General features: G+C 46.6%; 2 protein-coding genes across 4 annotated transcripts in view; both read right to left on the reverse strand.

Annotated features, from left to right (window-relative positions):
* Positions 1–25,353, reverse strand: part of PK3 (serine/threonine protein kinase 3) — an 81,995-nt gene that overhangs the window by 22,125 nt on the left and 34,517 nt on the right. For 2 of the 3 annotated variants that reach the window (XM_086818207.1, XM_086818206.1), the window contains exons 2-5: positions 19,310–19,452; positions 18,874–19,017; positions 10,619–10,804; positions 168–292 (exon numbers count right to left, since the gene is read on the reverse strand). In XM_086818207.1, the coding sequence (XP_086674333.1) occupies positions 168–292; positions 10,619–10,804; positions 18,874–19,017; positions 19,310–19,452 (598 nt within the window). Of the gene's footprint in view, positions 1–167; positions 293–10,618; positions 10,805–18,873; positions 19,018–19,309; positions 19,453–21,347; positions 21,373–25,353 lie in introns of those variants that run through there. The other variant, XM_086818208.1, reaches the window with a different exon arrangement.
* The window catches only part of LOC147624987 (uncharacterized), a 36,887-nt gene continuing 33,277 nt past the window's right edge, over positions 21,744–25,353 (reverse strand). The window contains exon 3 of the mRNA XM_086818826.1: positions 21,744–22,082. Coding sequence (XP_086674952.1) covers positions 21,744–22,082 — 339 coding nt within the window. The remainder of the gene's footprint in view (positions 22,083–25,353) is intronic.

The following is a 25,353-nucleotide window of genomic DNA, read 5'->3' on the forward strand; positions in this document are numbered from 1 at the left end:
AAAGTATTCAACAAAATCTTGATTTAAAAAACACAAATCCCCATATAATCTTGCTTATTCAAAAAATGTGAAGAAGGAGAGCAGTAAAATGAGAAAGTGTGTTCACTTTGTTTATTCCACACAGCAAGGCATTTCAATTCAGCATATGAGTTTCAAATCGGTCTCACATGATGGCATATAGAGTGCATCCAAGAGACCAAACGTCTGTTCTTTCATCAATATCACAATGGCTTGGACAATCCCATAGCTCAGGAGCTCTATATGGAGCCGAACAATGTTCGGAGGCCCATTCCTGCAAATCAACCAACAAATTACCAAATTCAAACAAAACCAGAGGAAAGCACATAAGGGAATCATGCACACACACATGAATACGCGCATGCACGTGCACACACACACACACACACTTGTGTTGCCTTTTTTACATGCATAAGGATTTTATTGCGAAAGAGCAATAGTAAGATCTTACTAAGAACTATGTTATCTGTATATAGGAGGCAGGGCACTATCATCTGAGCTAGCCATGAGCCTCCGTTTGATGCCATCACTCCCCACAACATTGCTGCTGGAAAAAGCTGCTCCCGCAAATGGCCCAAAAGCCACAATCTTGAGACTGAGTCAAAAGCTTTTTAGAAATCCATACAGCAACAATAGACCCACACTTGTGTGTCCTCACCTCCTCAAAATGAAAGCCCCAAGAGTGAATATGTGATCCAATGTCAAATATTTCCACTTGAATCCTCTCAAACTTGTGCCCTCTATCGTTGTATTTCTCCCAAGGAGCAACTTCCTATTAAAGATCTGCACTAGGATGGCAGCCACAATGTTGCATCCATGCGTAAAGTGCTCCATGCAGAGATCCTCATGATCCTTAGCTTTACTATTGTGAAGCTTTAATAGGACTTGGGTGCCAGAGCCATGGTGAAAAGGGTTGCCGATGTGGAGTTCTTCAACATGTTAGAGGACCCAGAGGACAGGCAGGAAGGAGGACTCAACACTATTTCTAGGGCTGAGTACTCCGCTTCGGAGGAGTTGGATACTCACCACGAGAGAACCTGACCCATGGCAAGCCAATGTTTGGTTGCATCCACGGAAGCCTCCACTTCTCTAGATCAGACAGGAGGATGCACGAACCGAACCTTTCACACATTGACAGATTATGTGGATGAGTCGGCTTGCAGCCGCAGGGGCATGATTGGCATCATTGCAGGCACCACTCTCTCAGACCATTCCCCTGTCCTCCTCCACCTAGAGGACCCCTGGAGACCAGAGAGGCTGCAGAGGACCCCTGGAGACCAGAGAGGCCGCAGAGTGCATGCATCCCTGGGACCTTGATTCAGGACATCAAGATAGGCAGGCAGGTGTCAAGGAGATCTGGGAAGCATCAACCGGAGATTGCAGCCCTCCCTCCCCGACTTGATTCGTGGTACACAGACCGGTTTCGTTCAGGATCAGAGTATCCTAGACAAAATCTTCACCTTTTGCCGACCGCGTCGGCTAGATCTGATTGTGCTCCTTAAGTTCGAGAAAGCCTATAACAAAGTAGATTGGAGCTTCCTAGAGGGAACGATGTGCAGGATGGGTTTATGTGGGTCCGAGGTGTATCAAGACTCTACTCGCCTTCTCATAGCCACGTTCTTATTCAAGGTGCTAGAGGTGACACATTTCTACTTTCACGATCAGTCCAATCAGTCCAGCAAGGGTGCCCTCAAGCACCTTATCCATTCCTTTCCGTTGTTGAGGCCATGAGCAGCTTTCTCGCCGCCCAAGATACCGGACACCAGGGACTGCGTCTCCCCATCCAAGTGCAGGGAGCTTCTTGCTTCCGAGTTCACTGCCAGCATAGCCAACATACCTGTCGGGGGGCGAGGGGAACCTTGAGAGATTCGCTGAGGCAATTGAGATTTTTTGTGGTGCATCCGGAGCACAGATCAACCGGCACCAGTCGTGTGGATTTTGGGTTGGCTCGTCGCCTGCCCTGACTTGGCATCCAGTCAGTGGGTCTTGAGGGGAACTCCAGTTGATTACCTTGGATGCAGGTTGGCATTGACATCTCCGTCGAGCAGCAACTCACCCCCCTTCTTCTGAGCATTCAGAAGAAGCTGTTATACTAGAGTTCGGCTAGGCTTTCCCTAGCCGGCCAGGCAATGGTGGCAAGCCATGTTCTTTTTGCCACCATGTGGTACAATGCTGGTCTTTCTCCCGAGCAATGGGAGATCGGTCAAAGCCAAGGTGCCTAGAGAGTGATCATTCAACCGCGACGCAGAGGGGGCCTAGGCATCATCAACCCCTCCATTCAGAGCAATGCCCTGCTAAGCAAGTTGATTGTTCAAGGTCTTCTTCCGGGCGGCAAGCGCATTCTAGCGTGCCAACGCCCCCGGCCCCTGGGCGTCGGCCATGATCCTCATCAACTCCACATCCAAGACATGCTCCACTGCCATCGAGCTACCTTTCCACATGACGTAGCTGAGGGAGACCTCTCGGCCATACTCATTAGCTCCATGCTTGATATTTTGAAGATTGGTATACCATCTATTCGGAGCTGATGCTCCTCTCATGTTTCAAGTTTCATGCTTCATGATCTTGGTATTCCAGGATGAGATTTCCATGGACAAGTTTTGTACCTAGTGAGATAGTTTTGATTTGTTCTATTTCATTTTCCGTTTCACAATGAGACATGCCATGCACGTTACTTTTTCACTTTGGTCTCATAGGCCCATTGGGTCCTTAGTAGATAATATATCTTTCTTTCTTTCTCTATCTCTCACTGTGCATCTGTCATCCTCAAAGTTAACTACATAACCTCTTTTGGCAAAACAGGAGACTAGCAACAGGTTCTTCTTTGTCCCTAGCACATAAAGTACATATGAAATGCTTAGGTCAGCACAATCTGCAACTGTGAGTATGATCTCATCAATGCCTTAGATAGGATAAGAAGAGTTATTTAATTAAACACGTGACTTTCTTCCCTTCTTCTCAAGTTCTTTCTTGAGGTATGCAACTCTGGCCTCATTCTTTGCTTGATACATAGTTTTAAGAACATCCCATGCACATTGTGAAGTCTTGCATAACCGAGAGATCAAAGCTATGGCCTGCGCATCACATGCATCCCATCTTCTCTCTTCCTGAGTGGAAAGGGCAGGTGCCAGAGCTTGCTGAGCACCTCTGCCAAGAGTGGCAAGTGCAATGTCTGCAAGATGGGGCACTTATGTGCACAGCCATGCACAATGAGCACAAACTGCCACCAAATGCAATCACCTGTACTTGTCCTATGCAAAACTGTTGCAAGAAACGGAAGCCCCAAATTCTGGTAACTTTTGCAGCTTCAACTTTGTGTGTGCAGGTACAAAATGCCACGCCAGCACTAAACAACCACCTTCGAACATGTTCAGGTTAGCATGAAACCTTTGCTCTGATACTGAAAGTTGGCACACAAGAGCTTAGTGTTAGGGCTTGTGGGCTTTCTTCCTTCATGGATATCGGCCCGCAGCCCCTCTCAATGGCCCTTGGACCCTAGTGTGCGGTGGTGGATCTTCACGAAGGTCAGTTCTCAGCTCCTCTTTCAAGAACCGATTTGCAGCCAGTTTGATCAGAGCTTGGGGTCATCACAAGCTTGCCCTCACCTCGACCACAAATGAGGAGAGACTCCACCAACCCTTGATTTGGAACCCCCCTGCAGGACGCTCACTCTCACATTGCCTCCGGGCCCCTTAGCACTGGTCCCGCTCAGTCTATGGTAGAGTGGGCCAACTTCATGAGACTTTCCCCAAAGACGCAGCACGGACGCCTCGCTAGGATCCGGGGCAGAGAGCAGATTATCCTCGCCATCGATTCACCATCCCTCTCGACTGGCAGACCCCCCTCCCCCCCAAACATGCGATGGCTCGAAGCCTTCACTCGTCATGATATCCCTCTAGCAGGCTTCAATGCAGATAGGAGGCCCGCGCTCATTTTCTCCTAGAATGGAGGAAGTGCCTCCATCTGCATGCCATGCATACCAAACCAAGTGCTCACCTCGGTATACCAACACTGTGTGTCTCTGTCTAGTGCCAGCTGTCTCAAGGACTCTAGGGCGGCCTGGGGTATCTGTCTGGCTGGAGCTCCCATAATCTGTGCAAGTACATCACTGTCTGGAAAATAGCCTCTGTCACAATCGCTACAGCCCCTATCTCCGCCCGCACAATCTCGTGCGTGAGATCATGATCACTAGTGGGCTCTCCATCAGCTTCCACCCATCATATACATCCTCCCTGTCTCGGCTCTTGAAACTGTATCTGTGAGCACTGCCTCTCAAGTGAGCCCAAGGCTGCATAGCCACGGATCAATTTGGTTTCGGCTGCCATCCACATAGAGAAACACAATCCAATAAAAGTGATCCCAAGGTATACATAAGAGGTCACATGCTCCACTGGCTCCCCAATATATGTAAATTGTTGTGCAGATCTGTGTATCCACTGCGAGGAGGAGTTAAAGATCATAACCTTGGTCTTCCCAAAGGTTTACAATGAGGTCCCGATCCTTGCAAAAGACCTGTAATACATCCAAGTGTCTCTACAGCCCCTCTGATGAGTCAAATGAGGACAATGTCATCTGCATACAATAGAATGGGTATAAAAACTCCTGCCAAAAGTGCTCCTAAACCTCCGCGTCTGTCTATGTAGTCAACACCTCATCAATGTAGAGCCCAAATAGAGTGGGAGATAAGGGACAGCCCTGTTTCACCCAATAGTGCTATGTATGTCCTCTGATTCTTCCCCTAGGGCCCGCACTCTGCCAATGACAGACTCATAGAGTGTGAGGATCCACCAAAGCATCTCTGTCGGTACTCCCATGTCCTGCAGTCTCCTCATCAATCTGGCCCATGGGACTGTGTCAAAAACCTTGCGGAAATCCACAAAGCAACGGTATATCCGGTGCCCGTGTGCTCTCCCCTCCTCAATGATACCCCGTAATGTGAAGGTGTGGTCCAGTGTGGAGTGCCCTCTCTGAAAACCTGCCTGCCCTAGTGCTCTAAGTCTCTGCTCCTCCGCCCATCTGCTGAGCTCATGCTCCAAGATCGATCCATAAATCTTGGCCTATGTGTGACCAATCATAACAGTCTTGTAGTTACCAGGATCCATGGGGTCACCTACTTTCAGAATGGGCACAATGATATTAGAAGACCAACTGGCGGGGAAACCGTCACATAGGGCCCTGTTAAACATATGAACCAGAAGTGGAGCCAATACATCCCTCACATGTGAGAAGTGCTTGGCAATCAGCCCATCATGATCCTGTACTCTCCCATTCTGCAACCTGTCAATAGCATCTCTCACCATGCTCAAGTGGAAGGAGGTGTGGGGGGACGAGGCTCGGGAGGGTGGGGGAGAGGTGGTTGTCCGGGGACATGGTAAAGGGCATGCCATATGTCGAGTGAGGTGATCAGGATCGGTGGGCAACAATCCTGGAAGAGCCTCCAAGCCTCCTTACACTACCGCCCCAAAAACAACCGGTATAGCTCCTGCTCGAGGTGAGCTAGGTAGGCTCGCTTCTTCCTCCGTACGAGACAGCAGATGATCTGTTGTGCCCGCTAGTGAGTGGTGGAGCCCAGAGCGACCTCCCGCTGTAAGTGGGCACAGGTCTCACGCCACTCTTGGAACAATCCCTCTAGGTGGTCCGGGGGTGGCTCTAGTGTGAGGGAAAGTGGCTCCGGTGGATGTGTGAAGGGTGGCTGCAAGCTGTGTGGTAAGCTCATCAAGTGGGATGTGTGGGTCGAGGTCGGAGAGGGTGCGGAAAATGTGGTCAGAGTAGACGGAAGAGGTATCCCTGGTGAAGTGGTATCTTGGGTGGCGGTGGTGTGGTAAGACCAGTGTGGCTGGATGGTGTATTGGCATGTGAGGGAGAAAGCTAAGTATGCACGATCAGCTGCAACATCAATGGGGCGGGGCGAAATGGTAAAATCCAAGATGAGGGGTATCAAGGAGAGAGAGCCCACCAAGTAGCCCACCGTACTAGCTCCATGTCCAAAGGGGTAGCAAGTGAAGGCGCTAGAGCCAGGCCACCAGGCAAGGCCATTATAAATGGCTAATCCATGAACTCCTCCAAGGGCTAGGAGGTACTTCCCATAGTCTGTAAGGGCTTTCATGTCCTGTGATGTCCGCTCGAGATCTGTGCCCATGGTGTCAATCCCCTGGTACATGGGATCCTCTGTCTCAAAGAAAGGTACCTGTGCACCAGCAGCACGGGCGTTGAAGTCTCCAGCAAGGAGGATATCCCCTAGATTGGAGAACTTCAAAATTTCCTCAGAGTGGTAGGTATGGAGACTCCCCACGGGTGGCATATTTGGATGTGGATGGTGCAAAGTAGCACACTGCAAGGTTGCCCTCTCCGTCCTGATCCTCACCCACATGAACTGTGCCTCTAGTGCCGCCTACTGTGCTTGGTTATGGGCGGTGGACGGACTCCCATCTATATCCCCGCACCTCACATAAACGGCTTCCCTGGCACTGATGTGTCTCTGTATAAAAGACCATGTCACGACCTCTAAATATTGCTTCGAACAGACCTGCATCTATTCGTAGACCGCCATTGCAGTTCCAGACCGCAATCTCTAGTGTGGTCCCATAGGTCACGCACCGTCATGGAGAGCGCCGCTCGGTGATAATCACCCTCCCTTCTCTGTACACTGCCCACTTTCGTGCCCTACACGCTTCCAGTATGCGAGGCATGCACTCCCTCTTGTGTGCCACCTGGGCTGGTGTAAGGTCATCCTTAAGGTAAATCTTTTCCCCTTTTAATGTCCATCTTTTGGCAAGGAATGCCTGCCTCGCCTGTACCCCCTCAAACTTGAGGATGAGTGCACGCTCCTTTGTGGTGTCAGGAATCTCCATCTTCCTGCATAGAGCTACGGTGTCTTCCTTCGGCGAGACCCCTTCCTTCCATCCCACCACTCTTGCATTGAGTGCTCGGATCTTCCTTCTCTTCTCTTCTCTTCTTCAAGCGTGTCGTTGATGATATTCGGGATTGATGGTGGGTTTCATTGCCTCTTGGCAACCTCAATCCAATTGCCCGCTTCTTTGACTTGTTGCTGCGTCTTCTTGATCATTTCAGCCCATGTATCTCCTTTATTGGCCTTCTTCTCCTCTTGGGCTTGGAGGGTCTGTAATTGCTCCCTAACTGTATTCAGCTCCTCATTGAGGGATGGCTGAATTTCACTTCTTCATATTGGGTGTGTGCCCTCAAGTGGTGGTTTTCCTCTTTAACTATGGCTACTTGAGCCTCTAAATCCGAGATTAGGGAGGCTTGGTGGCTGGTTTTATCCCCTTTTTTTCATTACACCGCGAGGATGGGATGCCGGATTTAGATTCATGTGATAGACACACCCCGGCAGCAACAGACCCCCTTCAGCCCGGAGAGCCTGACCGCCCCCTTTTTTCATTACATGGCAAGGATGGGATGCCGGATTCAGATGCATGTGATAAACGTACCCCGGCAGCAGCAGACCATTGGCCTCCCCGGGCATATTCCCCCCCGCTTCCTCGGAGTTTTTGGGAAGCGTTTGTGGGACAGGTTTCAGCCAAGGAAAGTACACTTTTCCTCTCGCAGTTAGCCCACCGCAGTCTCGTTGTCAGCACTAGGTTGGCCATCAGAGGATGACTTGCACAATGTGTGCATTGCACCAACCCCACGGAGTCACAGAGCAACAAGTTTGGCAAAGGATTCTTCACCTTTACACGATGGTACAAGATACCCCGCACATTATCAACTGGGGGCAATAGCATGGGTTACAGAGACCGGCCCCACCCTCTCTTATGAGGAGGCTGCAGGGGGCAAGCTCTACGATTATCCTACTGCAAGATAGAGTCAATTCCTACTCCCGACTTATCTTCAGAGACTTGGACTCCCAGCACTTGTCAGAGATGGGAGATCATCACTAGCATTGCTGCTTGGCATATATGGTCGGCCAGTTGCAGTGAGGATGTTGAGGGCAGTCACACCCCCCTAGGCATGCATGAGGAGGATCTAAGTTCATATATGAGCATCTTTCGCAATGTAAATGAGATTAGGTTAACATCTTTTGTTTCCCTCTTCTCATATGTGGTTTGCTACTTCATCAGGATTAGCATTATCTAGATTGCTTAGCATTAAACATGTGTTTGTCTTCCATCGTTAGCACTCATGTGACATAGGTATACCTATGGAGGTCAACCAAAAGCTATCTATAAAGGAATCTTCAATGCTCACGGATAAGAATTATCTACAAAGGCTTGTCAGGAGTCTCATATCAATAGCCAAAACTCGGCCCAACATCAAACTTTGTTGTTAGTATTATGAAACGATTCTCAAATCAGCTTTATTAGAACCATCAAAAGGCAGAAACCTGTACTGCTACTGCTTCCGGCTTCTAAAACAGAAACCATCATAAGAATGTAAGGCTAAAATCTTGATTCGAGCGTGGATCTGCGAGCTTCCCCCCTCCTGGGTTTTCTCGCTGCCTGCACCCTTCCCCCCATCGCTATCGCCCCCCCTCCCCCTCTCTACCCACCCCCCTTGCCCCCCCTCGCCCCCTGTTTCCGCCTGCACATCCCGCTTCCATCCCCCGCATTGCCCCCCTCTCCCCCCCGCTGTCTGCTCCTGTTGCGCACCCCCGCACAACACCCCCCCCCCCGGGCAGCTCTCTCTCCTTTCCCTCCTCGTCTCTCGAACGGGCGGCCGGAATTCCATCCCTTCGCATTTGTATTGCCTTGCCGGAGACAGTGCCGCATGTCATATCTATCTCGTGCCTTCAGGGCGACCCCATCATTCAGCAAGTGGAGTACTCAGGCCTTCCCGGCCAATGTTCTATTTGCAGACAGATGGGCCACCTCACCCGAGCTTGCCCTCGGCGCCGGTCCAAGAGAACCACCCCCCCCCCCTCCCCAACAACCGGCAGTCCCCATTCAGATCCTCATCAGGGGATAGAGAGAGAGGCAGGCTCTCAAACAGCTAAGCACCAGAACCCGACCGTGGACAACCCTACTGCCGGAGAGTGGTAGACCATTGGCCCTCGCCACGGCTGTCAACAGACTACCAGAGCTGAACCCCGCCACCGCGTGCGCAAGGCTAGCAGAGTACAGGAGGATTCGGTTCTATCAGAGAACCATTTTGAGCATTTATCGCAGCACCCACCCGTCAGCAATGGCCCCCTCCAGTCACTACGAGGGTCCCTCCGGGCCCGCCAGTTTGGCGGCTGCTTCCCTGCCAAGATTCCTCCTTCGGTTCTCAGTTTCTAGTAAGGCCAGCTGGCCCCACAGAGCCCCCGACGAGCCCTTCCCAACAGCCTCCCTCTCTGATGGATCACTCCCATCCGCTCCCTTCTCCTTCCTCTCTGCCTCCCCAACCCCCTCTGCCCCTCCCCCCCCCTCTCTCCATCCTCGCCTCCGACTCTCCCCGCAGCAGTCACCTCTACCCCATCCTCTTCCTTTGAGCCCGCACTCCCCCCTCCCTCCGCCTCTCCAGAGCACTCTCATCGCCCTCGCTGATTTTTGCACAAGGCAGCTCAGAGAAGATTGCAGGGATTTCAAGAGCACGAGAGGAGCCTGAGGGGGGGTCTTGTTTCTCTTCAACGTCTTCAGGAGAGTTCCCCCGCAGCCCGTGGATTGAGAGTCAGCTTGTTGCCGCCCGTACAGAGATCAAATCTATCAAGGAGAGGAGGGTGGAGTACAGGTACCATGCCAAAGCTTCCTTTTGGCGGCGGTAGAGTCACAGGGGACTTCTTTGAGATAGCAGGCCCTCACAGGTGGAGAGATGGTATTCGTGTGAGGTGAAGAGATGGTATTCGCAGGTTGCGTGGCCAAGATGCAGCTATTGTTTCTAACCCGTTCTCCCCCCCCCCCCCCCCATGTGAGAGCCATCGCCACTGATTTTTTTCAATCTCTCCTCGTGGGTGCCCCATTATCCCCTCAGGTGATGGACGTCCACAAGAGGGTCTAGCGGCACACGAGAGAGGTGGTTCCCCCCGCTTTTTGGTCCTCCTTATTGACTCCCCTCACCGCAAAGGAGCTGGCGCAGGCATTGACGGCTCTTCCTAGGGGCAAATGCTCGGGGGTCGTACAAGCTTCCAGTCTCCTTCTTTCTTCGCCACTAGGACCTCATGAAGGCGACCTTCAGGCAGCCTTCAATGTGATTATGACCACAGGTGGCATGCCAGAGAGGCTTTCAGAGGGTTTGATACACTTGTTTATTAGAACCATCGGAAGGCAGAAACCTGTCACACTGCTGCTGCTTCTAGCTTCTGAAAAAGAAACCATCGTAAGAACGTAAGGCTAACAAAAGCTTTGTATTTCCTACATCACATCCAAGCATACCCATCCACATCATTATCAAGCACTCCCCTTCATGTGCTATCAAGGGCCTAAATGTTAGCCACCTTTGCACACCACCAAGGGCATCCACAGCATCATCCAACAGATAATCAGAAACCTTCACCAAGAGAAAGAGCAACATCATCTCAATGCAACATTTTTGCTTTAAATGCCTTTTTCTAGTTATACATATACACACGTGAGCGTACATGTATCAATGCATGTTTGTGTGTGTGCAACTAAACAGACATGTGTGCTTAGTATATACAAAACATGGTGTATTGTTTTAGGCTCACCTGCACTGCAAGAGCTTCAGAACGTGACCGAACAGACCTCCGTGCAGGTGCTGCACTACCAAAATCCATTATCACTGCAACTGGAGTTTCATCTTTTCGGTTCAAAATTAATACATTGCCTGGCTTGAGATCGTTGTGTGCATAAGGGGGATCCAATGTATGCATGTATTTCAAACCTGCACAGATCTGCTATCAGCACAGCCATCAGTCAAAGGAGCTTATAATTGACTTTATTCAAAGCACACTATAGAACAACACAACAAGCTTCAAATCTTAGCAAACCCTTTCAGCTTAAAATTTTCCAGATATTACCAAAGCATAACAACCAAATTTCTATCCCATGAGCCAGGTCTATATCTTTGATTGGCTGTCCAGCGGCACAAATCATAGCCTGTGGGAAAAAAGCTGGTGAGCTTGCTCTTAAATAAAGAGATCTTGCCATCTCCAGCTCAGCTCTTAAATAAAGAGATCTTGCCATATCACTTAGGGACTGCTATGTAACTTACAAAGAAATAAGACTTGATAAAGGACTTTGTCTCCTCTATCCAATGATCATATGGGGAGGGCCACCACACGGCGTTGTGATGCAAGTTGTCCAGCTTGGTATTATATATATATACCTAGATGAATCGAGGAACATGCCCAAATTCATCTTATAAGAAAGTGCAATTTATAACCTCATGGTAGTCATCCAAAAGACAATAAACCATCAACCCCATCATGCATAGTATGGACTAGATACTATGACATCCCCACTAACGTCATCAGTGCCCAATAGTGGGTGTAGAACTTGGTATCAATATATGCTCCCCCACACACACACCCCATGCACACACACACACACACACAGCATATATTCATACAAAGTTCTGTGTACTGAGTTTCTGTCAAAGCTCTGGAGATACAGGACAGACTCGGCCATAGCCTAGCACCAAGGATCATAACCAATAGAAAGAATTATTACAACAAAAAGGTAGTTGATAGGGCATATGCACCACTAAAGATAGAAAGAATTAACACAATATCAACTGGCTGCACCTTGGACGAAAACTTCACAATGTGAAATTTGCATGTCCGCTAATACAGCATAAAGATATACCTAGATGAATCGAGGATGCCCAAATTCACCTTATAAGAAAGTGCAATTTATAAGCTCATGGTAGTCATCCACAAGACAATAAACCATCAACTCCATCATGCATAGTATGGACTAGATACTATGACATCGCCACTAACGTCATCAGTGCCCAATGGTGGGTGTAGAACTTGGTATCAATATATGCTCCCACACACACACCCCCCACGCACGCGCACACAGCATGCATTCATACAAAGTTCGATGTACTAAGTTTCTCTCAGAGCTCCAAAGATACAGGGCAGACTCAGCCATAATGAAGCCTAGCACCAAGGATCATAACCAATAGAAAGAATTATTACAACAAAAAGGTAGTTGATAGGGCATATGCACCACTAAAGATAGAAAGAATTAACTGTCACGTGCACACCCGTCAGGTGTACAAGTGGCATGGCATCATCAACCATTAATCAGGACATTTAAACATTATTCAGGCATTTTCAGGACATTTAAACATTATTCAGGCATTTTCAGCATATGCAAACATATGTTTGGGGCTGTTTTTAGTACCAACATCAGTACATTAGCCATCTTCAGCACATAAAGGCATTTAGAGCATTTATGGCATGTAGTCGGGGCTGTTATGATAAGCCAACAGCACCTCTACAGCAGCTGACAACATCCATAAGCATTTGTTGCATTTATTGCAGGTCGTGAGCATCTAGGAGCTGGCCGACAGCAGCAAGGCTGGCCGACCAGCAGCTCACCATATATATAGAAGCGCATTATTCTTCAGCAGGGAGGCACCTTTCTCTCAGCGTTTCCACCTTGGGAATATAGGGAGTCTCCAGCATCAGCATATATTCAGCGTTAAGGCAATTTCCAGCACATCATCATCATCAAGCATCAGATTCAGTCCATCATCTCAGCTTCTCTTTAGCGTTTCCTTCCCAGGAGACAAGGGAAGTCAACAGGACAGCAGTTCACTCAGCATATAGTCATCATAGGCAGCATATTCAGTCCATGATCTCATCTCTCCTCAGCGTTTCTTATCCATGGAGCAAGGGAGAAGCAGATCAGCAGTTTAGCCAACATATTCAGCACATAGTTCATCATTCCTACCTCCTACATAGAGGGAAGCCGGCATCGAAGGGTGGACCTCGGCATTGGAGCAAGGAACAGTCCTCATCATCAGCATTCACCATATCCCTCTCATCCCGAGAAGGATCTTCATCTAGGACAGCATCATAGATCTATTTAGATCTCATTGTAACCCATTCATCTAATATAGCTGCATTGCATTGCAATGACACTATTTGTCTATCTCTTAAACATCATTAAGTGAAGTTTAGTTAGCCTAAGGTTGTGATTACTACGATCAATCTCTCACATGTCACATTAACACAATATCAACTGGCTGCAACTTGGACGAAAACTTCACAATATGAAATTTGCATGTCCGCTAATACAGCATAAAGATATACCCAGATGAATCAAGGAACATGCCCAAATTCACCTTATAAGAAAGTGCAATTTATAACCTCATGGTAGTCATCCACAAGACAATAAACCATCAACTCCATCATGCATAGTATGGACTAGATACTACGACATCCCCACTAATGTCATTAGTGCTGCCCAGTAGTGGAATTAGAACTTGGTATCAATATATGCTCCCACACGCACACCCCCCATGCACACACACACAGCATACATTCATACAAAGTTTTGTGTACTGAGTTTCTGTCAAAGCTCCCCATGCACACACACACACAGCATACATTCATACAAAGTTTTGTGTACTGAGTTTCTATCAAAGCTCCGGAGATATAGGGCAACTTGGTATTCACAAACCTAAGGTAAAGTTATTTCCTCCATAGCAAAAAGGAAAGCAACAATTCATTGCCCAACTCAAGTGCTTGGCCACCACACCAACTGTCCAGCCGCCCAAACCTAGTGTGAAGCTATTTTCTCCTTAGTGAAAAGAGAAAACAAAGAGAACAAACGTGCCCTTGCAAGTGTTGGGATTCTCAAAGCCAAAGGAGGAAGAGGGTGTTGCCTTCTATCCCATTCAATCTATGGAGAGATGCGAGGTACATGTCATCCCTATCTATATTATTTGGGGTGCTATTGCATGGTTGACTCAATCTAGCCCACATACGATTGGTTGCATCAATCCACTCCCACTCACGACGACGAGGATCCAATGAAGATATCCAATAGGAAATCCACCATACAACCATAAGCACCATTAGGCGGAGGGTCAGCATGCCAGTGCTTCCTTGAGCAACTAACTACTATCACTGGATGAAGGAAACTGCCAAGAATAATCTCCTCGATGTCACATTTTAACAATCTCCATCCTGGATAGATAGAATAAAAAACATGATCTCCCTCCTCATCCTGATCCAGCAATGCTAACACCTGTAATGGCAAGGATGATGTTGATCGTGAAATGTGCCAGTAATCCACTCATGAGGTATAGCTGCATCAATTTGATCGATTCCTCTAAGACTCCCTCTGAGGCGCTGGGTGTATACAAGTCTCCAATCCATAGGAAGATTTTTAAAAGTTTTCCAAGAAATAACTATCAATACACATCTCTCCCAACCTGGCCACTACATATATCCACACGCAAAGGTCGCCCAACCTCATCTCTAATTAGGTCATTTCACATAATGGGCTATCTGTCAGCCTCATCCTATGATCTAGGAACCCTCATCTCATGTTTCTCCAGGCTCTAATAATGGCGGCTGTAAGTGGAGAGAAAGGTGCCCTATACTATGCCTCACTAAAGATGAAATGTGAATTGAGCATCCAATCTCCACCATCACGAGGTGTACAACAGAAAATGTGAAACATAAAGAAATTCTTCCAATGCTTAGTGCCTAAACGAAACCTCTGACCATTGACTTGCAAAGCAAAACTCTACGTTGTATATCCGGATCTACAATATTGCCCTTTCTTTTCTCGAGTGTGTGTCTAATGTACCATTCAAGCCTCGTCAGAGAAAGTTGTGAGCTAATCTCCAATGCATCCATGAGAGAAGCACCAACATGAGGCAATGAACCAGGCCGAGGCAAGCAATACTTGGTTAACTACCAATCTAGAGGCCAGATCCAAACTCCTAGAACTCCAATGAAGAAGCTTTTTTCTTATGCTCATAAGTACTGGTGCAAACAGTTGTGCCTTGACACCCCAAATATATGGCAATACAACACCCCAGACCTATGCCAATTAATGAGCCCCCGCAAAACTCCTCCAATGCAATCCGAAAGGAACATAAACATGTGTGAGGCCTCGATGTTATGTACCTAGCACTAACCCTTGGGGCTAGGGACTAATCTAGCAAGGCTAGGAGAGACCTAGGAATAGCGAAAGCAAGCGGTTTCAGGTGGCTAGTGTTCAAATTTAATAAATCCAAGGTTACTGGCTATTTATGACTGGATTGTTATTTATAGCAATAAGCACTATATAAGTGAGTCTTGGGTTATTATTGATTCATTGTGGTCTGGACCTAGACTAGAGACTTACTCATGCCATGGACATGGCGGATCAAAGGTAGTCTTGCCGAAGGCCCTTGTGGGCAGGCACTCATGGTATGGGACGCCAAGGCTGACTCGCATGGACCTGTGGGAATGGAACCTTAGCCCCTAGCTCGAGGGTGGTTCGCAGTCACGAACCTACGGTTGGGTGGTGAGCTTGCTTGCACCCCTTCTATTTGGTTTGTACTAATCTTGTTTTGGCCTGTGTATTAGGGTTGTCTATGGGAGGATCTTGCACTTGACGGAGGCGGAAGCAAAGCAAGGTTTGCGTGCCTTTGGCGTCATAGGAAATCATGTCGTGAAGCCCTGGTATTCTTCGTGATGTTGTTTTTATGGTTTGAGCGTTGGTGCTTTTATGATCTTCTATCATGTATGGTTTTGAGGGTAAGAGGGATGTGCGAGGAGAAGGTGTATGCGTGCTGATTTTCTGGAGATGCAAAGCATGGGCATAGCCATGTGCATAAGACCCTCGTGTAGCGCTCTCTCTTGGGCAAACCAACTCGTGTATATTATGCTTTCTCTAGACTACATAGGCTGGATGTACTATTTGCACAACCAATGCCTACAGTCACATAAGCAGGTGTGTAGGGAGAGGGCCCGGGCATCAGCATGTGTGGGAATCTCCATAAGGCGGGTACAACAGAAGCGCAAGGCTGTGGGGCCAATATGGCCGCATGTGATGTGCAGGTAAGTACCCGGGTCAGGCCATGAGCAAGGGGTAGGGTGAAGCTTGTGTGCAGGGCGACCCGATCCACAAGAAAAGGCCACCGTTTTTTCCCAGAAAAACTCATGTATAGATAAACGTACACAGGCCATTTTGGCAAAATGGGCGCCATTTTTTAAATCGAAAAAAACATACGCAAGGATTCTGGGGAAAAAAAACACAAGCGGAAAAAAAAGGGCATTGGTTTTTTTTGTTCAAATGCATGCGCAGGCCTTTTTTTCTCCGGAAACTAGCGCTGTTTTTTTTATTTTAAAAAAACCATGCGCAAGTACCTTATGGGTGTGTTTTTATCTTAAACGGGTATGCTACTTTTATGAAAGCAAGTTAAAAAAACGTTTCCTTTTAAAGCAAGCATACAGATCATTTTTTAAGAGAAACATGTGCTATTTTTTGGGAAAAAGCAGTATAGTGTAACAAGACCTGGTTGGGAAAGGACTGATCACACTGACTCAGCTTTGTGGTCTCAAGGAAATTTTATATGGTGTGTACCCTAGTTGGTATAGGATGCTAGGATCTGCAGCATGTAGAGTTTCTAGGTGTGTGTATATTTTCTTACCTTGCTATGTCCTATCCATCGAGAATAGTTACCTACAATAGACAGAGTGTACACAAGACTCTAACAAGGAAATCGAAAGGGTAAATTGAATGGGGTTGCTACGATTGGGTAGGTGAATCTTTCGCCCAAGTTTAGTGCTGACTCAAGATCTACAACATGTAGAGTTTATGGGTGTGTCTATATTTTCTTACCTTGCTATGTCCTATCCATTGAGAATAGTTACCTACGGTAGACAGAGTGTACACAAGACTCTAACAAGGAAATCGGAAGGGTAAATTGGATGGGGTTGCTACAATTGGGTAGGTGAAACTTTCGCCCAAGTTTAGTGCTAACTCGGATGATTCCCTGAGAGGGTTATATTGGGCCGATGGGCATTTCATTCAGTATGGCAATAGGTCCAAGCGGGAGCTCCATTGATTTAGACTAGGACTCAGGGGTCATTCCACCAGTTAGGTGGAGGTAGTCACTACCATTTACGGAACTAGTTGTTGCTCCGAGATTATAGAGTCTGTGTGCCAGATTTTGCTGAGGTTAGGGGAGGAATTCCTTAAGATGGTCATAACACTCCTACAGCAGGTCATCTGGAGGATTCGACGTAGTTGTGGTTTTCTGATCATACTCTGTCCAATGGGCAGACGAAGAGGGTGGAATCACGGTTTGCAGGTTATGTTTTGTGCATACGGCTCCAAGCGACCATTTTATTGGAGGCGGTACATCCCTATTGTCGAGTTTGCCTATGATACTACTGAGCATATGGTTCTAGCAATAGCTAGAATATGTTTGGTAGGAGTTGGGTTAAAACTGAGATTCCCTAAGAGCTTGACAGCTTGAAGAGGCCCAGTTGTGGTGCCAGATACTTAGGAGACTTTGAGATGGTATGATATCCCCTAGGTACGAGGATTTACCAGATCTTGAAAAGGATGGGCATTATGTTGCAGCTAGCAGATATTTGTCTTCGCGATTTCAAGTTTCCAATTCCATGAGGAGTTGGAGGATTAAAGGATGGGTTATATTCTTCAGGAACCTGAGAAGGTTCTATTTTTCTGTCTTGTTCCCGCGGTCATTGGTTGCAAAAACAGCAGCTTTAGTCAAGCCAGTTCCTTCATGCATGTATAACCTAATTTGATAAACAAGTATAACTTGATTTCAAAGACAGTTGATGCAAGTAGCTAGTTTTCTTCTCCATTTATTTCCAAGAGTGGAAATGTTGTAAGTGGGAAGAAACGTTATGTTCTTGGCATTAACCCTTGGGATTAGAGACTAATTCAACAGGGTTAGGGGAGCCCTTGGATTAGGGAAAGCAAGCAAATTTAGGTGGCTAGGGTTCAAATTTAATAAATCCAAGGTTATTGGCTACTTATGGCTGGACTGTTATTTATAGCAACAATAAGGACTAAATAGGTGAGTCTTGGTTATTATTGATTTATTGTGTTCTGCACCTGGACCAAGAGGCTTACTCATGCCATGGACATGGCGGATCACGGATAGTCTTGCCGAAGGCCCCTTTGGGTAGGCACCGGTGGTATGGGATGCTAGGGCTGAGTGGCATCTGGCTCGCTGGTGGTTCGCAGCGCGAACCTATTGTTGGGTGGTGAGCTTGCTTACACCCCTTCTATTTGGTTTATACTAATCTTGTTTTGGCCTGTGTATTAGCATTGATCTATGGGAGGATCTCACACTCGAGGAACATAGTAATATCATCAGCAAGCTCAGAGTCCAATAGCTTGTCCTTACTACGCAAGTGCACACTCAAACCAGAAACTCTAGTAGTGGAGCAAAGAAAGATGTTCATAGCCTCAGCAACAATGAGATATAACATGGGGGGCTAAGTGTTCGGTATTCAGAGTCTCGTGTATGTGAACCAGCATGTCCCATCATCTGCGTGTGTACCCCTGTTTATGTGTCCTTATATGTGTGTGTGTGAACAGCCCTTAAAGGGGTGAACACTCACTTCTCTAGTTGTGTGTGTGTGTGTGTGTGTGAATCCACTCTTAGAGTGGTAAGCATAATCTCTAGATATTTTGTGTGTTTGACATAAGCAATGATGTCATGAGCTGAAACCTTTATACCTATAAATGTATTGTACTTGATTGAAGAAATACAACATCATTTGAGTCGTGCATTACTGCTTCCTTCTTGAGCATTATTCTCTCTCTAGCATTCTCTCTCTTCTCTCTCTCTATTTCTCTGCATTGTTAAAATCATGGATACCATGTGTATGTGCATGGCTATGGTGATTAATAGTAATCTTACATTAATCTAGTGATTATGTTAATCTGGTGAAGGGCAGACTCGGCCATAGTGAAGACAATTTAACCTAGTATTAACTATTGGACACTCTTTCCAGACACTAACCTGCCTGAAGATACGAAGTACTGTTACCGAAGTAAAAAACTCCTTCTTCCCTTGCATTGTTGTCAAAACATCAAGCAAAGTGCCCTCCAAACATACTGGAAACAGCAGATATGCTTCTTGATTCCACGTCCCTTCTTGCGGACCCTGTATCAAAAGAAGACCTGATGACAGCATGAGAATCACAGCAATTATCCTTTGAAATCACCCAAATATACCTCATGTCATATTATCACTAACTGATCCCAATTAACCTTTCTTAATGCAGATCCGCTCCCTTAGCGAGTCTTTGATTAATTATCCTCAAACCATCCTTTATACAAAAATCCTAAACATCTTTCCAAATTCACCTTAGTCCTTTGCTTTTTATTCCCATGCCAACACCAAGAAAACATGCAGCTTTGTGAAGCTCCGAGGAAAGGAATGCTTCAAACATCACCTTTACGGAGATTATGGCATGGTCTATCAGGGGTAATAAGTTGGGGTGGTTGAAGAGAGAAGTCACATGTATCTCCTTTTTCACCAACTCCAACTGCTCTCCTGTTTGAATCACTACTTTCTTCAAAGCATACAGGCCATCATCTGCAGCAAAATTTGGTTGTTTTATTAGCACCTGTAGGTTTTTACTTTGCAAGAGGATAATGTCATCCCTACTATACCAGCAAGAAAACATCAATTCAGAAACAAGATTTTGAACAAGCATGATGATAACAAGCATCCTCTAGCTCCTTGTGGCAGTAGATTCTTTTAGAATCTCGATCAAGTTGGAGGCACTTTATGCATTACGATGTAATATAGAACTTTATGATATTTTGAGAACATGAGATTAAGACTTGGAAATTTGATTGGAGGGGTTGAAACTTTCATCATGCTATGATGAAGTGTCACATGTGCAGAAGCTCTGTGTCTTCTTTCAGCCCTAAACACCTTTCACACAGGAACAAGTAGATGGAAAACACAAGCAGAGATGCAGAGAAGAGAGAAAGAGAGAGAGCTGTATTTTCAGTATATTAATAATGTACAAAAAGGTACAGATTCTTGGCAAACCATAGGCTGCCCATGAAAAGGTAATCTGCCACTATGAAGTCTTATTCTATGATTCAAATCCCCAAAGGAATGAATGACTAATGATTCTTGGCTGAGCCTTTTTATAGGCCAAGAGACACCCTCATATGCTGGCCGACTGCTTTCGGCCAGCAGAAAAAATACATAAAAATAGTAACTCTGCTGCCGACCAGCTGTGTGGTACTCTAGTTCTCTGCCGACCAGGCCCTGATCAAAAAAATATCATTTCTGGTGTCCTCCAGTGCCCTGCTCAAGCCTTAAAATTTCGGTTTATCTGCTGCCCTTCAGGGATTAGCCCTGGGATGAGCATGTCCATGTGCATGCACATGACATGAAGCTTTTGTAGTGCCATAATGACATTCGATTAGATGAATCCCTACCTAGTATAGGGCTCTGAAAGGGCGAATGTCTCTATTATATCAGGGAAGAGCAGTTATGTCTTTAAAAATTCACTTGATAGAGAAATGACAAAAAAAAAGGAAGACATAATGACAAAAAGAGAAAAATGAGCTCCGCCTCCATCCTCCCCCAACAAAACCCTCTTTGTGCAAAGCCAGGTGGATGTTGTTGGCCCCTTGTGCTACCTTTGATTCCCATCGGGATCGCCCTCAAACAGACCCTCACCTCTACAAGTCCCATATGATTTCAATGATTGCTACAATGCTCCAACATGTAATCCACACGCCTGATTCAATTACAGTTGTTAGCTGGCTCACCAGCCAACCATAGCTCCGGCTAAAGCAACATCAAGCTTGAGGCTAGACTCAACCGTCATCAGACCGATCACAGTGCCATACCAAACCATGGCGTGCCATACCATTGCACCTCAACATCCAGTTGTTGGGCTAGCACTGACAGGGTCTTGATCCTCCCACTTGGAGACTCCTAATTGTGAGCACTTACTTATATAGGCATAGAGTCCTAGTGAAAGCTCCCTATTATTGTAATAGGCCCTTCGCACGCATTTGAACCTAGGTGTGACAAGGTCTTTATCTATCGGAAGTCCTACCACTTAGAGACCCCTGATTATAAGCACTCAACTAAACAGGTATAGAGATTCAGTAAGAGCACACCCCTATCATTGTAATAGGTCCTTTACACACAGGGTGCACCCAAGGCACATCTGGCCTGGCCTCAATAATAGAGTCGTCTCATTATGATCTTTTGGGCTCATAGCATATTCCCTCCTTTAAACTAGACCTCCCCGTCAAATGTTGAGGTTTCCAGCAAGGAAATTGAAATACCGCTCCCATAACAACCATCCAATGCTCTTTCTCTCTCTTTGGAAAATCTGCAATCCAAGAACATTTCTAATCCTTCATGCACGCTCTCTGTAGAGAACTTCCAAAGTTATCACTGGAAACAGACTATCAAATGTTCTTCAACAGAACAAGTTCACAACATGACCTTACCTATGAGCATGCTCGTCTTATACTGTTGATTTCCAAACTCGGCAAATGGAAGAGAATCTTCCTAACCAAACGATTTCCCACAAACATAAGTTTGTACATCCATACAAACGTCTGTTTTTTCCACTCCATCAAATTTACAAATTCTACGCGATCCACCTTATTGCTCAGTTCAGTATCCACATCCATAAAAATTTAATGCCAAAAGAATCCAACAACCTTACTCTCTATCCTAACCTAGTTATCTAGCGAGTTTAAACTTCCCCTCAAACAAATAAACTAATTGTAATGCCTTAGTGTCCAGGAGCTGTGAAGCCTCCGCTTAGCTGAGGGTTGCCACCCCCCCCCCCAACCACCACCCCAGTCCTCCCCCCGTGCTTTCCTCCTCCCTCTTTTGCTTTATTTCTCCTCTACTCCCCACACCTCTCCTCCCCCGCATCGCCTCTGCTCCCCATGCTGTTTGCCCAAGACCAGCCCCAGCACATCCTCACCCCCTTTTTTCTTTTTTATATGCTTTTTATGCTGTGCCCCATTCTCTCCTGTTGGCTGTGTTTTCCCCCCTTTTGTTTCTGAGTTTTCCTTCTGCGCACACCCCTCCATCCACCCCCTTTCCCACACCCATTTTCCCCCTTTTTTCTCTGCTTTTATTCTGTGCCCTTTCTTTTTCTTTCTTCTTCTGTGTTCTGTGTTGGCTTCCTTCTCACCTTTTCTTTGTTTTCTCCAACGCTTCCCACTACTCTGTTTAGTACATGTTTTGCTTGAGGTAGCTGTGAGTGCTTCTTAGCTTTCCACCTTCAAGGGACTCCATGGCAGCCGCTCCACCTTCCCCAAATGAGGCCTCCCTAAACTATCATTTTTCTGATGCAGACCTCCAGAGCTGCTGTCCTTGATTATGCCCTCTGTCATGTACATGCTAATCCCAAGACTAAACAGATAAAGAACAACATTAGAGCCAGAGTTAGGAGCTGGTGCAGCTTGTATGAGCAAGGAATACCTTGTGGAGGACTCAGGAGGCTGTCGGCCAGCACATAGATGTTATGCTTCTGTCAGTTGCAGTTGCAGCAAGAATTTGTCCATGGACTGACCGACAGCAGGTCGGCCAGTCAATAAGGTGTTCCATGGCCTATATAAGGCACCAATTGCTCATTGTTAGGATCACTCACTCCTCTAGGGAGTAGGGTCATTAGACTAGAGTTATATTAGGTGTGTTTACCAGCTTTTGAGGGGCAGCCAAGGGCTTGCCAGATGTATCCTTTTTGTATACTATGAATATACTGAAACTCAGCTCTCTCTCTCTCTTCTCTCCATCTCTCTTGTGTTTACCAGCTTTTGAGGGGCAGCCAAGGACTTGCCAGATGTATCCTTTTTGTATACTATGAATATATTGAAACTCAGCTCTCTCTCTCTCTCTTCTCTCCATCTCTCTTGCTTGCGTTTTGCATCAGGTTGTTCCAGTATGGTGTTTAGGGCTGAAAGAAGACTCCCAGAGCTTCCGCATGTGACATTGGTATCAGAGCATCAGGCTCAGCAAGGCTAAACACTGATTCAGTCCCGATGAAGGTGCACAATCCAAGGAGAGTAACACAAGACATGGAAGAAGTTCCCAGGAGGTTGGTTGGTGGTGTTCCAAGGGGAATGGCAGTCCTATGAGTCGGGTGCCACTTGGGGCATACCAAGAAAGGCTTTCAGGCAACGGTTCCAAGAAGGGAGGATAATCCTCCAAGGGGTGGAGTGAGAGTGCCAGACTCAATATCCAAACTCAGCTCTCTCTCTCTCTGTGATATGCAGCGGAAGTCTTTGTAATGGAAGATCCTGTCACACAAATGCTCACACCGTCTTCTGTATCCTGAGTTTCGTGAGTTTAGCAATCCATTTCAATACTTCAAACTTTAAAGAGATGAGAGAGAGATATGAGAACTGTACACCAGATTGGGTCCCGAATTACCCCCACTGAAGGGCCCCCTATCCCGATAAGACAGTATTTGCTTTATTTCTTTAGAGAGAATGACTGTGGACTGTAGATAAGCCAAACGCAAGATCTCGGAGGATCGGAGAGTGGCTGATCTGTACACTGCTGTAGAAACACCTCGATGACTTGATCTCGAGCCTATGCACTCTTCCCAAGGGCATGAGGAAGGGCTGCACACCTGAGGCTGAGAGAAGAAGAAGGTGGACTATTCTACACTATGTTAGAATGCTGAAAACACTTATGAATGCTGTGTTACCTTCACCAGATGACTGCTGCATGTGTGGATGATGCATAGAAGGCTGGACACTGATGCAAACAGCAGATTCAGGGCTGGAAACTGCTGTAGACTGAATCTCCAAGGCTGGAAACTGCTGTGGACAGAAACGCTAGCCTGTAGGAGATGCTGTGGACTGAAACGCATGAGAAACAGGGCTGCAAACTGCTGTTGTACGGCTGGAACAGAAACGCTGGACTGCTGTACGGCTGTGCAAAAACGCAGGGTTGCTGAAGCTGCTGAATCTGGCGTTGAACTGGGCTGAATGGTATGCTGAATCTGGGCCTGAACTGAGGCTGAATCAGGGCTGAATGATGCTGAAGGCAGGCACCTAGGGCTGACTAAAGCTATGGTTCTCAAGGGGCTGGAGAAGAAAGCTTATGGGCTCTAGGGCTGGATTAGTCTTGGGCTGAAAGCAAGGAGGAGGAGAGCTCTTAGCACAATGAAGACTGAATGAGAAAAGAGCCTCTAGGCAAGCCTATTTATACTAACTGGAGGTTGGTCATTTAATAAAGTTAATATTTATAAATGCCCAATAATGCAAATAATGCTAAATAAATACTAATAAATATGGAAAAAATACCAGATAAATCCCAGTAAATTCCCTAAGGCTTCGGGGATGTTCTAAATGATGCACACGCATATGAATGCATATTATGCAGGATGCAGAGTGCTTTCTGATGCAAACCCTAAGGCTTCTACTGACTCTACATGCATGAATGATTCTCTCCAAGTGGGTTAAGGGACTTGACTGACTGATTGACCCGCTAAGGCTGAGGAATGACCTACGTAGCTCGTGCCTGACTTATCCTGGACTAAGGATGTACAATGGGGTCACGGCGTACGACAATTATCATCCTATTGGGTTCTAAAACTGTACAACTGTTGCACTTCTGATGATGAGCCATCTTGTCACCATGCACTGAGTGCAGAGTGCATGTGACATTCCCTCCTGATTAGCTTGGCGGCAGGTTCATGGCTTCCAAGTAGTTCGCCAATAACTGGGGGTACTCCTGGAAGAACTCCTCGTCGAGCCATACGGCTTCGTGGGTGCCTCGATCTCGGAATTTCGTATAGAACTGACGAATCCGTCGACCGGAACCATGCTTCCATCGATGAAGAAGGATCTGCTCAGGCTCAATCACTTCTGCCTCGTCTACCACGTCTGGCTGCTGTTCATCTGAAACATCAAACACTTCTGGACCAATATATGGTTTTAGCCAAGAAACATGGAAAACATCATGCATTGTCCAACTGGCAGGCAATTTTAACTTCATTGAGACATCACTTATCTTCTTAACTATTGGAAAAGGACCAAAACTACGGAATGAAAGCTTGGGACAACGTTTGCCCACTTGTTTCAATCTCTGCTTCATGATACGCAAATAGACCCAATCCCCTTCCTTGAAGTGGACATCTCGTCTAGACTTATTTGCCTGTCTGCTATATGCTTCCTGAGCTTTGGTCAAGCGGTCCTTGACTGACTCAATGATCTCGGAAAATGCTTCCGTGGTTTTATTAGCCTCTAAAGATGGAGACACCATTCTCGTCAAAAGAGAAGAAAAACGGAGACCAAAGGTTGCTTCATATGGAGTCCGTCCGACACTGGATGAATGCGTGTCGTTCAAGATAGCTTGGACCAATGGAAGATAGTGCTCCCATTTGGACTGCTGGTCATGACAGTATGACTTGAGGACATCAAAGGCCAACTGGTTATAAATTTCTGTCTGGCCATCTGTCTGGGGATGGAATGCACTAGACAACTG

The sequence above is a fragment of the Cibotium barometz genome, chromosome 24, assembly GCF_041138505.1.
Source record: "Cibotium barometz isolate CiBa-2024 chromosome 24, ASM4113850v1, whole genome shotgun sequence".
NCBI classification, from domain to species: domain Eukaryota; kingdom Viridiplantae; phylum Streptophyta; class Polypodiopsida; order Cyatheales; family Cibotiaceae; genus Cibotium; species Cibotium barometz.